Source organism: Ranitomeya imitator, chromosome 4 (genome assembly GCF_032444005.1).
Source record: "Ranitomeya imitator isolate aRanImi1 chromosome 4, aRanImi1.pri, whole genome shotgun sequence".
NCBI lineage: Eukaryota > Metazoa > Chordata > Amphibia > Anura > Dendrobatidae > Ranitomeya > Ranitomeya imitator.
The window spans coordinates 601,210,445-601,224,612 of record NC_091285.1 but is presented as its reverse complement, the minus strand read 5'-3'; the positions used below and the strand labels follow the sequence as shown (position 1 = coordinate 601,224,612).

The 14,168-nt window shown below is 42.6% G+C and overlaps 1 protein-coding gene across 2 annotated transcripts in view; it reads left to right on the top strand.

The window, feature by feature from the left end:
• LOC138676860 (tetraspanin-15-like) overlaps nucleotides 1-14,168 on the top strand; it is a 284,359-nt gene that overhangs the window by 115,658 nt on the left and 154,533 nt on the right. For both annotated transcript variants that reach the window (XM_069766526.1, XM_069766525.1), the window contains exon 4: nucleotides 10,199-10,294. In XM_069766526.1, coding sequence (XP_069622627.1) covers nucleotides 10,199-10,294 — 96 coding nt within the window. The remainder of the gene's footprint in view (nucleotides 1-10,198; nucleotides 10,295-14,168) is intronic.

The following is a 14,168-nucleotide window of genomic DNA, read 5'->3' as shown; positions in this document are numbered from 1 at the left end:
CAGTTTGTTAGGGAATCCCCTCATGTATTCAGCCTGTCCAGCAGCCACAAATCATGCAGCTGAGGCGAGGAAAACTAAATCTCCGAGCACTAACAAATACTCGGAGACCACCGGAGCAACGAGTATACTCGCTCATCATTACTGTAGAAGTGTTGTTATACATTCTCATTGCTACACTATTTGTCAGTACTATCTTAATGGGATGACCAAGAATGTTTGGAAGGTGTGATAATTGTTCATAAAAACACTGTGACTGGAGAAAAACATCCATCCAGGAGCTCGTGGATATAATCAGCTCCTGATTAAAGGAATACAGGAAGATGTCAAGAATAGTTTTGAATTTCACACTATAAATCGATTAAACTTTCCTGTTAAATGTTAACAGTAGAGATGGGAAAATCGATTTGCAGGACTCCGAGCCGTTAGCCAGGACAGTATTCTGCTGACTCTGGACAGGAGACCTGCGAATTTCCTCTTACAGCATTCCTGGCTTTTCTTTTGATTACCTGGGCTGACATGTATGCATCACACTACAATGATGATGTCGAGGCATATAGTATATACCTGTATGTCATCTCCTCCTGTATATAGTATATAACTGTGTCATGTCCTCCTGTATATAGTATATACCTGTATGTCATCTCCTCCTGTATATAGTATATACCTGTGTGTCATCTCCCCTGTATATAGTATATACGTGTGTGTCATCTCCTCCTGTATATAGTATGTACATGTGTCATCTCCTCCTGTATATAGTATATACCTGTGTGTCATCTCCTCCTGTATATAGTATATACGTGTGTCATCTCCTCCTTTATATAGTATATACCTGTAAGTCATCTGCTCCTGTATATAGTATATACCTGTGTGTCATCTGCTCTTGTATATAGTATATACCTGTGTGTCATCTCCTCCTGTATATAGTATATACCTGTGTGTCATCTCTCCTGTATATAGTATATACCTGTGTGTCATCTCCTCCTGTATATAGTGTTGTGAATTCTGTTGTCAGGCTCCCTCCTGTGGTCATGAATGGTACTTCGGCTGGTTCTGTCCATGGGCTTCCTCTGGTGGTTGTGAGTGGGGCTGCGGCTTCTGAGTTTCCTTCCACAGGTGACGAGGTTAATTCGTTAGCTGGCTGCTCTATTTAACTCCATTTAGATCATTGCTCCATGCCACCTGTCAATGTTCCAGTATTGGTCTAGTTCTCTCCTGGATCGTTCTTGTGACCTGTCTTCCCAGCAGAAGCTAAGTTCCTGCTTGTTTTTCTCTGGTTTGCTATTTTTCTGTCCAGCTTGCTATTTTGATTTTTGTCTTGCTTGCTGGAAGCTCTGGGACGCAGAGGGAGCACCTCCGCACCGTGAGTCGGTGCGGAGGGTCTTTTTGCGCCCTCTGCGTGGTCTTTTTGTAGTTTTTTTGTGCTGACCGCAAAGTTACCTTTCCTACCCTCTGTCTGTTCAGTAAGTCGGGCCTCACTTTGCTAAATCTATTTCATCTCTGTGTTTGTAATTTTCATCTTTACTCAGTCATTATATGTGGGGGGCTGCCTTTTCCTTTGGGGAATTTCTCTGAGGCAAGGTAGCTTTATTTTTCTATCTCTAGGGCTAGCTAGTTTCTTAGGCTGTGTCGAGTTGCATAGGGAGCGTTAGGAGCAATCCACGGCTATTTCTAGTGTGTGTGATAGGATTAGGGATTGCGGTCAGCAGAGTTCCCACGTCTCAGAGCTCGTCCTATATTATTAGTAACTATCAGGTCATTCCGTGTGCTCTTAACCACCAGGTCCATTATTGTCCTTACCACCAGATCATAACAATATAGTATATATCTGTGTGTCATCTCCTCCTGTATTAGACCGCGTTCACACGTTATGCATGTAGCCACTTTTGTGAGATGAGTTTTGTGTGGCGACATGCGTGTAGCAACTTTTTGTGTGTCGAGTTGCATGTGACAGGTTAGTGTAGCAAGTTGTGTGCAGCAAGTTTTGCGCATGGCGAGTTTTGCGTGTGGTGCGTTTTGAGTATGTGCAAGTTTTGTGTGAGGCAATTTTTGCATGTGTTGCAACTTTTGTGCATGTGGCAATTTTACCACGTGTGCAAGTTTTGCGTGTGGCGAGTTTTGCGTGAGCCTGGTTTTGCGTGTGGCGAGTTTTTCGCGTGGTGAGTTTTGAGCGGCGACTTTTGTGTTTCGACTTTTATGTGGCGAGGTTGGTGTATGTGTGGTGAAATGTGTGCTGAGGGTGGCATATGTGTTCAAGCACATGGTAGTGTGTGGCGCATTTTTTGTGTGTGTTCATATCCCCGTGTGTGGTGAGTATCCCATGTCGGGGCCCCACCTTAGCAGCTGTACGGTATATACTCTTTGGCGCCATCGCTCTCACTCTTTAAGTCCCCCTTGTTCACATCTGGCAGCTGTCAATTTGCCTCCAACACTTTTCCTTTCACTTTTTCCCCATTATGTAGATAGGGGCAAAATTGTTTGGTGAATTGGAACGCGCGGGGTTAAAGTTTGACCTAACAACATAGCCTATGACGCTCTCGGGGTCCAGGTGTGTGACTGTGCAAAATTTTGTGGCTGTAGCTGCGACGGTGCAGATGCCAATCCCGGACATACGGTACGTACATACATACATACATACATACATACATACATACACACATACACACACACATTCAGCTTTATATATTAGACTAGCTGAAGAGCCCGGCGTTGCCTGGGCATAGTAAATATCTGTGGTTAGTTATAGCACCTCACTTCTCTTATTTTCCCAATCACATCTTTCATTTTCCCCCTCACATCTCTCATTTTCTCCCTCACACCTCTCATTTTCTCCCTCACTCCTCTCATTCCCCCCAAACACTTGTCATTTCGACCTCACATCTGTCATTTTCCGATCACTCCACTATTTTCCCTCGCTCCTCTCATTTTGCACTCACACCTTTTCATTTTCACCTCACACCCCTCATTTTCACCTCAGTATATACATGTTTGCATCTCCCTTATATATAGTATACGCCTGTATGTCATCTCCTGTATATAGTATATACCTGTATGTCATCTCCCCTGTATATAGTATATACCTGCTGTGTGTCATGTCCCCTGTATATAGTATATACCTGTATGTCATCTTCTATATATAGTATATACCTGTATGTCATCTCCTTCTATATATAGTATATACCTGTATGTCATCTCCTCCTGTATATAGTATATACCTGTATGTCATCTTCTATATATAGCATATACCTGTATGTCATCTCCTCCTGTATATAGTACATACTTGTAGGTCATCTGCTCCTGTATATAGTATATACCTGTGTGTCATCTCCTCCTGTATATAGTTTATACCTGTATGTCATCTCCTCCTGTATATAGTATGTACCTGTATGTCATCTCCTCCTCTATATAGTATATACGTGTGCCATCTCTCCTGTATATAGTATATACAGTTAGGTCCATATATATTTGGACAGAGACAACATTTTTCTCATATTGGTTATAGACATTACCACAATGAATTTTAAATAAAACCGATGCAGTTGAAGATCAGACTTTCAGCTTTCATTTGAGGGTATCCACGTTAAAATTGGATGAAGGGTTTAGGAGTTTCAGCTCATTAACATCTGCCACCCTGTTTTTAAAGGGACCAAAAGTACCGTATATACTCGAGTATAAGCCGACCCGAGTATAAGCCGACCCCCCTAATTTTGCCACAAAAAACTGGGAAAACTTATTGACTTGAGTATAAGCCTAGGGTGGAAATGCAGCATTTACCGGTGAATTTCAAAAATAAAAATAGATCATTATTTCCCCATAGCTGTGCCATATAGTGCTCTGCACCGTTCATTTTGCCCCATATCTGTGCCCCATACTGTGCTCTGCACCGTTCATTTTGTCCCATAGCTGTGCCATATAGTGCTCTGCACCGTTCATTGTGCCCCATATACAGTGCTCTGCACCGTTCATTGTGCCCCATAGCTGTGCCCATATACGGTGCTCTGCACCGTTCATTGTGCCCCATAGCTGTGCCCATATACGGTGCTCTGCACCGTTCATTGTGCCACAGAGCTGTGCCCATATACGGTGCTCTGCACCATTCATTGTGCCCCATAGATGCTCCACATAAATCTCTGCCGCCGCTGCTGCTGCTGCAATAAAAAAAAAAAACACATACTCACCTCCCTTGATTGCAGCTCCCAGCGTCTCGTTCCGGCGCCTCCATCTTCCCGGCGTCTCTGCTCTGACTGATCAGGCAGAGGGCGCCGCGCACACTATATGCGTCATCGCGCCCTCTGACCTGAACAGTCAGAGCGCAGACGCCGGGAAGATGGAGGCGCCGGCCGGGAAGATGGAGCGACGCCCGGCGGCTGGAACGCGGACAGGTGAATATGCTATACTTACCTAGTCCTGGCGATCCTCGCGCTGTCACTCTGCCTGGTCTTCGGTGCCGCAGCTTCTTTCTCTATCAGCGGTCACCGGCACCGCTGATTAGAGGAATGAATAGGCGGCTCCGCCCCTATGGGAGGTGGAGCCGCCTATTCATTTTTTTAATGAGCGGTCCCACGTGACTGCTGAAGAGGGGAAGACACTGCAGCACAGAAGCCCGTGGGACGGCAGGGACAGTGCGAGGATCGCTGGGACTAGGTAAGTATACCTCAGCGCCCTCACCCCCTCACCCGCCGACCCTGCCACCCACCTTGACTCGAGTATAAGCCGAGAGGGGCACTTTCAGCCCAAAAATTTGGGCTGAAAATCTCGGCTTATACTCGAGTATATACGGTAATTGGACAATTGACTCCAAGGCTATTTCATGGACAGGTGTGGGCAATCCCTTCGTTATGTCATTCTCAATTAAGCAGATAAAAGGCCTGGAGTTGATTTGAGGTGTGGTGCTTGCATTTGGAAGGTTTTGCTGTGAAGAAAACATGCGGTCAAAGGAGCTCTCCATGCAGATGAAACAAGCCATCCTTAAGCTGCAAAAAAACAGAAAAAACCCATCTGAGAAATTGCTACAATATTAGGAGTGGCAAAATCTACAGTTTGGTACATCCTGAGAAGGAAAGAAAGCACTGGTGAACTGATAAATGCAAAAAGACCTCAGCGCCCACGGAAGACAACAGTAGGGGATGCTCGCAGAATAATCTCCATGGTGAACAGAAACCCCTTCACAACAGCCAACCAAGTGAACAACACTCTCCAGGAGATAGACGTATCAATATCCAAATCTACCATAAAGACAAGACTGCATGAAAGTAAATGCAGAGGGTTCACTGCACGGTGCAAGCCACTCATAAGCATGAAGAATAAAAAGGCTAGACTGGACTTTGTTAAAAAACATCTAAAAAGGCCAGCACAGTTCTGGAAGAACATTCTTTGGATAGATGAAACCAAGATCGACCTCTACCAGAATGATGGAAAGAGAAAAGTATGGCGAAGGCGTGGTACAGCTCATGATCCAAAACATACCACATCATCTGTAAAACACGGCGGAGGCAGTGTGATGGCTTGGGCATGCATGGCTGCCAGTTTCACTGGGTCACTAGTGTTTATTGATGATGTGACACAGGACAGAAGCAGCCAAATGAATTATGAGGTATTCAGAGACATACTGTGCTCAAATGCAGCCAAACTGATTGGTCATCGTTTAATACTACAGATGGACAATGACCCAAAACATAAAGCCAAAGCAACCCAGAAGTTTATTAAAGCAAAGAAGTGGAATATTCTTGAATAGCCAAGTCAGTCACCTGATCTCAACCCAATTGAGCATGCATTTCACTTGTTAAAGACTAATCTTCAGACAGAAAGGCCCACAAACAAACAGCAACTGAAAACCACCGCAGTGAAGGCCTGGCCGAGCATCAAAAAGGAGGAAAAACAGCGTCTGGTGATGTCCATGAGTTCAAGACTTCAGGCAGTCATTGCCAACAAAGGGTTTTCAACCAAGTACTAAAAATGAACATTTTATTTACAATTATTGAATCTGTCCAATTACTTTTGGTCCCATTAAAAACAGGGTGGCACATGTTAAGGAGCTGAAACTCCTAAACCCTTCATCCAATTTTAATGTGGATACCCTCAAATGAAAGCTGAAAGTCTTAACTTCAACTGCATCTGAATTGTTTTGTTTAAAATTCATTGTGGTAATGTCTATAACCAAAATTAGAAAAATGTTGTCTCTGTCCAAATATATATGGACCTAACTGTATCTGTGTCATCTCCTCCTGTATATAGTATATACCTGTGTGTTATCTCCTCCTGTATTAGACCTCGTTCACACGTTATTTGGTCAGTATTTTTACCTCAGTATTTGTAAGCTAAATTGGCAGCCTGATAAATCCCCAGCCAACAGGAAGCCCTCCCCCTGGCAGTATATATTAGCTCACACATACACATAATAGACAGGTCATGTGACTGACAGCTGCCGTATTTCCTATATGGTACATTTGTTGCTCTTGTAGTTTGTCTACTTATTAATCAGATTTTTATTTTTGATGGATAATACCAGACTTGTGTGTGTTTTAGGGCGAGTTTCATGTGTCAAGTTGTGTGTGTTGAGTTGCGTGTGGCGACATGCATGTAACGACTTTTGTGAGATGAGTTTTGTGTGGCAACATGCGTGTAGCAACTTTTTGTGTGTCGAGTTGCATGTGACAGGTTAGTGTAGCAAGTTGTCTGCAGCAAGTTTTGTACATGGCGAGTTTTGCGCATGGCGAGTTTTATGTGGTGCGTTTTGAGTATGTGCAAGTTTTGTGTGAGGCAATTTTTGCATGTGTTGCAACTTTTGTGCATGTTGCAATTTTACCACGTGTGCAAGTTTTGCGTGTGGCGAGTTTTGCGTGAGCCTGGTTTTGCGTGTGGCGAGTTTTTCGCGTGGTGAGTTTTGAGCGGCGACTTTTGTGTTTCGACTTTTATGTGGCGAGGTTGGTGTATGTGTGGTGAAATGTGTGCTGAGGGTGGCATATGTGTTCAAGCACATGGTAGTGTGTGGCGCATTTTTTGTGTGTGTTCATATCCCCGTGTGTGGTGAGTATCCCATGTCGGGGCCTCACCTTAGCAGCTGTACGGTATATACTCTTTGGCGCCATCGCTCTCACTCTTTAAGTCCCCCTTGTTCACATCTGGCAGCTGTCAATTTGCCTCCAACACTTTTCCTTTCACTTTTTCCCCATTATGTAGATAGGGGCAAAATTGTTTGGTGAATTGGAACGCGCGGGGTAAAAGTTTGACCTAACAACATAGCCTATGACGCTCTCGGGGTCCAGACGTGTGACTGTGCAAAATTTTGTGGCTGTAGCTGCGACGGTGCAGATGCCAATCCCGGACATACGGTACATACATACATACATACATACATACACACATACACACACACATTCAGCTTTATATATTAGACTAGCTGAAGAGCCCGGCGTTGCCTGGGCATAGTAAATATCTGTGGTTAGTTATAGCACCTCACTTCTCTTATTTTCCCAATCACATCTTTCATTTTCCCCCTCACATCTCTCATTTTCTCCCTCACACCTCTCATTTTCCCCCTCACTCCTCTCATTCCCCCCTAACACTTGTCATTTCGACCTCACATCTGTCATTTTCCGATCACTCCACTATTTTCCCTCGCTCCTCTCATTTTGCACTCACACCTTTTCATTTTCACCTCACACCCCTCATTTTCACCTCAGTATATACATGTTTGCATCTCCCTTATATATAGTATACGCCTGTATGTCATCTCCTGTATATAGTATATACCTGCTTTGTGTCATCTCCCCTGTATATAGTATATACCTGTATGTCATCTTCTATATATAGTATATACCTGTATGTCATCTCCTCCTGTATATTGTATATACCTGTATGTCATCTTCTATATATAGCATATACCTGTATGTCATCTCCTCCTCTATATAGTACATACTTGTAGGTCATCTGCTCCTGTATATAGTATATACCTGTGTGTCATCTCCTCCTGTATATAGTTTATAGTTGTATGTCATCTCCTCCTCTATATAGTATATACGTGTGTCATCTCTCCTGTATATAGTATATATCTGTGTCATCTGCTCCTGTATATAGTATATACCTGTGTGTCATCTCCTCCTGTATTAGACCTCGTTCACACGTTATTTGGTCAGTATTTTTACCTCAGTATTTGTAAGCTAAATTGGCAGCCTGATAAATCCCCAGCCAACAGGAAGCCCTCCCCCTGGCAGTATATATTAGCTCACACATACACATAATAGACAGGTCATGTGACTGACAGCTGCCGTATTTCCTATATGGTACATTTGTTGCTCTTGTAGTTTGTCTGCTTATTAATCAGATTTTTATTTTTGAAGGATAATACCAGACTTGTGTGTGTGTTTTAGGGCGAGTTTCATGTGTCAAGTTGTGTGTGTTGAGTTGCGTGTGGCGACATGCATGTAGCGACTTTTGTGAGATGAGTTTTGTGTGGCAACATGCGTGTAGCAACTTTTTGTGTGTCGAGTTGCATGTGACAGGTTAGTGTAGCAAGTTGTCTGCAGCAAGTTTTGTACATGGCGAGTTTTGCGCATGGCGAGTTTATGTGTGGTGCCTTTTGAGTATGTGCAAGTTTTGTGTGAGGCAACTTTTGCATGTGTTGCAACTTTTGTTCATGTGGCAATTTTTCCGCGTGTGCAAGTTTTGCGTGTGGCGAGTTTTCCATGAGGTGAGTTTTGCACTTGTGGCGAGTTTTGCGTGAGCCTAGTTTTTGCATGTGGCGAGTTTTGCGCGTGGCGTGTTTTGAGCGGTGACTTTTGTGTTTCGACTTTTATGTGGCGAGGTTGGTGTATGTGTGGTGAAATGTGTGCTGAGGGTGGTATATGTGTTCAAGCACGTGGTAGTGTGTGGCGCATTTTGTGTGTGTTCATATCCCCGTGTGTGGTGAGTATCCCATGTCGGGGCCCCACCTTAGCAACTGTACGGTATATACTCTTTGGCGCCATCGCTCTCATTCTTTAAGTCCCCCTTGTTCACATCTGGCAGCTGTCAATTTGCCTCCTACACTTTTCATTTCATTTTTTCCCATTATGTAGATAGGGGCAAAATTGTTTGGTGAATTGGAAAGCGCGGGGTTAAAATTTCACCTCACAACATAGCCTATGACGCTCTCGGGGTCCAGACGTGTGACTGTGCAAAATTTTGTGGCTGTAGCTGCGACGGTGCAGATGCCAATCCCGGACATACATACACACATACACACACACACACATATTCAGCTTTATATATTAGATTTATTGGTTCCAGGATCATGCAAAGCCGGTTTTATTAGGTTCCCTATAAAGGATCTCTAGGGACAAGTAGAGCGTCAGTCCCTCTAGTTTGCGGCAACTCTGAGAAGCTGGAAGAAAGGCAGACACTGCTTCTCCTGAAGTGTATGTGCTGGAGGAAAGAACCACAGTTTTTTCGGTGCTGAGGTTTTTGACTGCAACTTTGAGAAGCTGTCATGTCCACATGAGCCAGTATTTCTCCAGAACAAGTTCAACATCCAGTGAAATCTTTGTCATGATGAGTTTCTTCAGTCCTGATTGTACGGACTTGAAAGTTTAGTGTGCTACTGGGTGTCCCTAATAACGTGGCCATTCAGAGTTTTTCTCAATTTTAGGCTGTTTTTCCTTTATCACTTCGAAGCAAAATCTTTTTCCATACCTCAGTAATTCTCAGGACTGGGTCTAAATCCATTTCTGGATTTCAGGATCATCTCGCACCATGAAAGTTTTGCAGTCCTAAGCAGTGCAGACTCTATCCCTGAAGGACAGAGTAAAAATAGCTGCAAACTTATGAATAATATAAGCAGACGAATTCAGGATATGACCTAATCTCAAGCCTGAGGGTGACTGACAGGTGGGGGTTTGGGCTTCGTTGTATTTTAGAAGAGGAGTAAAGATATCTATACATGGGAAGTATAAGCCCACGAGATGAGTGTGTCCACATGACATCGTCTGAATTATATATGTTCTGTATTATCGGAAGGAATTATTAGATGCCGATGGAAGTCATTTTGTCATAATTTTATTTTAGAAGAAAAGGTTTTTGTGACTTAAAAGTGCCCATGTCATCATGAGCTTTGAGAACAGTTGCAACCAAGAATAGGGGCGTCATAGGTTAAAATTAATATTACTAACAACAACCTCCTAGTAATAAACCAGTAAATATTAATTTATTTATTTATATCTCACAGATGAAAAAATTTGCACATGCGAATATTCTAGCTGGACTGAAACATTATTATGATGACTTGGATTTTAAGAACATTATGGATTTCGTGCAAGAAAAGGTTTGTGGGTTCTGCTCTGTATACTCAAGCTTATTTGTGCATAGATTTTTATTATATTCTATTGACATGGGAGATGTAAAGATGATTCAGACTTGAAGGCCACATTTCATAAGGTTTAGTGGTGGAAAAAAAACAATTTATATTTTTCTTTTTTAGGCACATAGGATTTTTAACATTCTAGATGTGACTAATTCATTATCATTCTGTACATTGCAAATCCTCTTTCCTCTAGGAAGAAAAGAACGGTGCCCCAGTGCCTCCTGTAGGTAGGCACTCTGTATATCAATGTCCAGAGCTAGTCTGTATATTGGTGGTAATTAGAACTGTTTTTCAAATTGCAAAGTATAGTCGTACTGTTTGTTAGGGAAATCCAAAAATGTGACCTTTCAGTCAGATAATGTGAACGTTCTCAAACATCTGTTAGCCAGCATAAGTACATGTGGGGGTTGCCTGGTTGCTAGGGAATCCCCACATGTAATCAAGCTGTCTAACAGATGGAAATCATTCAGCTGAGGTGAGGAAAACTAAATCTCCGAGCACTAAAAAATACTCGGAGGTCACCTGAGCATGCTCGGGAAATCTCGAGTAACGAGTATATTCGTTCATCACTAGTCACCACTTTTCTCTCCTACCAGCTAAAAATATCATTTTATTCAGTGTCTGCTATGCATTCCCTAAATACTTCTGTAACCCCCCCTGACTCCCCATGTATCACCCATAAAAACCTTTTACAGCTCTGGCAAAAATTAGGAGACCACTGCAAAATTTTCAGTTTGTCTGATTTTTCCCTTTATAGGTATATATTTGAGTAAAATGTACCGTATATACTCGAGTATAAGCCAACCCGAGTATAAGCCGACCCCCCTAATTTTGCCACAAAAAAACTGCCTAGGGTGGAAAATGCAGCAGCTACCGGTAAATTTCAAAAGTAAAAATAGATACCAATAAAAGTAAAATTAATTGAGACATCAGTAGGTTAAGTGTTTTTGAATATCCATATTGAATCAGGAGCCCCATATAATGCTCCATAAAGTTTGATGGGCCCCATTAGGTGCTCCATATTAACCCCTTTACCCCCAAGGGTGGTTTGCACGTTAATGACCGGGCCAATTTTTACAATTCTGACCACTGTCCCTTTATGAGGTTATAACTCTGGAACGCTTCAATGGATCCTGGTGATTCTGACACTGTTTTCTCGTGACATATTGTACTTCATGACAATGGTAAAAATTATTTGATAGTACCTGCGTTCATTTGTGAAAAAAACGGAAATTTGGCGAAAATTATGAAAATTTCGCAATTTTCCAACTTTGAATTTTTATGCAATTAAATCACAGAGATATGTCACACAAAATACTTAATAAGTAACATTTCCCACATGTCTACTTTACATCAGCACAATTTTAGAACCAAAATTTTTTTTTGTTAGGGAGTTATAAGGGTTAAAAGTTGACCAGCAATTTCTCATTTCTACAACACCATTTTATTTTACCACATCTCATTTGAAGTCATTTTGAGGGGTCTATATGATAGAAAATACCCAAGTGTGACACCATTCTAAAAACTACACCCCTCAAGGTGCTCAAAACCATATTCAAGAAGTTTATTAACCCTTCTGGTGCTTCACAGGAATTTTTTGAATGTTTAAATAAAAATGAACATTTAACTTTTTTTCACAAAAAATTTAATTCAGCTCCAATTTGTTTTATTTTACCAAGGGTAACAGGAGAAAATGGACCCCAAACATTGTTGTACAATTTGTCCTGAGTATGCCAATACCCCACATGTGGGGGTAAACCACTGTTTGGGCGCATGGCAGAGCTCGGAAGCGAAGGAGTGCCATTTGACTTTTCAATGCAAAATTGACTGGAATTGAGATGGGACGCCATGTTTCGTTTGGAGAGCCCCTGATGTGGCTAAACATTGAAACCCCCCACAAGTGACACCATTTTGGAAAGTAGACCCCCTAAGGAACTTATCTAGAGGTGTGGTGAGCACTTTGACCCAACAAGTGCTTCACAGACGTTTATAATGTAGAACCGTAAAAATAAAAAATCATATTTTTTCACAAAAATTATCTTTTCGCCCCCAATTTTTTATTTTCCCAAGGGTAAGAGAAGAAATTGGACCCCAAAAGTTGTTGTACAATTTGTCCTGAGTACGCTGATAGCCCATATGTGGGGGTAAACCACTGTTTGGGCGGATGGGAGAGCTCGGAAGGGAAGGAGCGCCGTTTGACTTTTCAATGCAAAATTGACAGGAATTGAGATGGGACGTCATGTTGCGTTTGAAGAGCCACTGATGTGCCTAAACATTGAAACCCCCCACAAGTGACACCATTTTGGAAAGTAGACCCCCTAAGGAACTTATCTAGAGGTGTGGTGAGCACTTTGACTTACCAAGTGCTTCACAGAAGTTTATAATGCAAAGCCGTAAAAATAAAACAAAATTTTTTTCCCACAAAAATTATTTTTTTAGCCCCCAGTTTTGTATTTTCCTGAGGGTAACAGGAGAAATTGGACCCCAAAATTTGTTGCCCAATTTGTCCTGAGTGCGATGAAACACCATATGTGGGGGGAACCACTGTTTGGGCACATGGGAGGGCTCAGAAGGGAAGGAGTGCCATTTGAATGCAGACTTAGATGGAATGGTCTGCAGGTGTCACATTGCGTTTGCAGAGCCCCTAATGTACCTAAACAGTAGAAACCCCCCACAAGTGACACCATTTTGGAAAGTAGACCCCCTTAGGAACTTATCTAGATGTGTGCTGAGCGCTTTGACCCACCAAGGGCTTCACAGAAGTTTATAATGGAGAGCCGTAAAAATAAAACAAAAATTTTTTCCCACAAAAATTATTTTTTAGCCCCCAGTTTTGTATTTTCCCGAGGGTAACAGGAGAAATTCGACCCCACAATTTGTTGTCCAATTTGTCCTGAGTGCGCTGATACCCCATATGTGGGGGGGAACCACTGTTTGGGCGCATGGGAGGGCTCGGAAGGGAAGGAGCTCCATTTGGAATGAGGACTTAGATGGAATGGTCTGCAGGTGTCACATTGCATTTGCAGAGCCCCTAATGTACCTAAACAGTAGAAACCTCCCACAAGTGACACCATTTTGGAAACTAGACCCCCTAAGGAACTCATCTAGATGTGTTGTGATAGCTTTGAACCCCCAAGTGTTTCACTACAGTTTGTAACGCAGAGCCGTGAAAATTAAAAAAAAAAATCTTTCCCCCCAAAATTATTTTTTAGCCCCCAGTTTTGTATTTTCCCGAGGGTAAAAGGAGAAATTCGACCCCAAAAGTTGTTGTCCAATTTGTCCTGAGTACGCTGATACCCCGTATGTTGGGGGAAACCAACGTTTGAGCGCATGGCAGAGCTCTGAAGGGAAGGAGCGCCATTTGGAATGCAGACTTAGATGGAATGGTCTGCAGACGTCACATTGCGTTTGCAGAACCCCTAATGTACCTAAACAGTAGAAACCCCCCACAAGTGACCCCATATTGGAAACTAGACCCCCCAGGGAACTAATCTAGATGTGTTGTGAGAACTTTGAACCCCCAAGTGTTTCACTACAGTTTATAACGCAGAGCCGTGAAAATAAAAAATCTTTTTTTTTCCCACAAAAAATATGTTTTAGCCCCGAGTTTTGTATTTTCCCAAGGGTAGCAGGAGAAATTTGACCCCAAAAGTTGTTGTCCTATTTGTCCTGAGTACGCTGATACCCCATATGTTGGGGTAAACCCCTGTTTGGGCACACGGGAGAGCTCGGAAGGGAAGAAGCACTGTTTTACTTTTTCAACGCAGAATTGGCTGGAATTGAGATCGGACGCCATGTCGCGTTTGGAGAGCCCCTGATGTGCCTAAACAGTGGA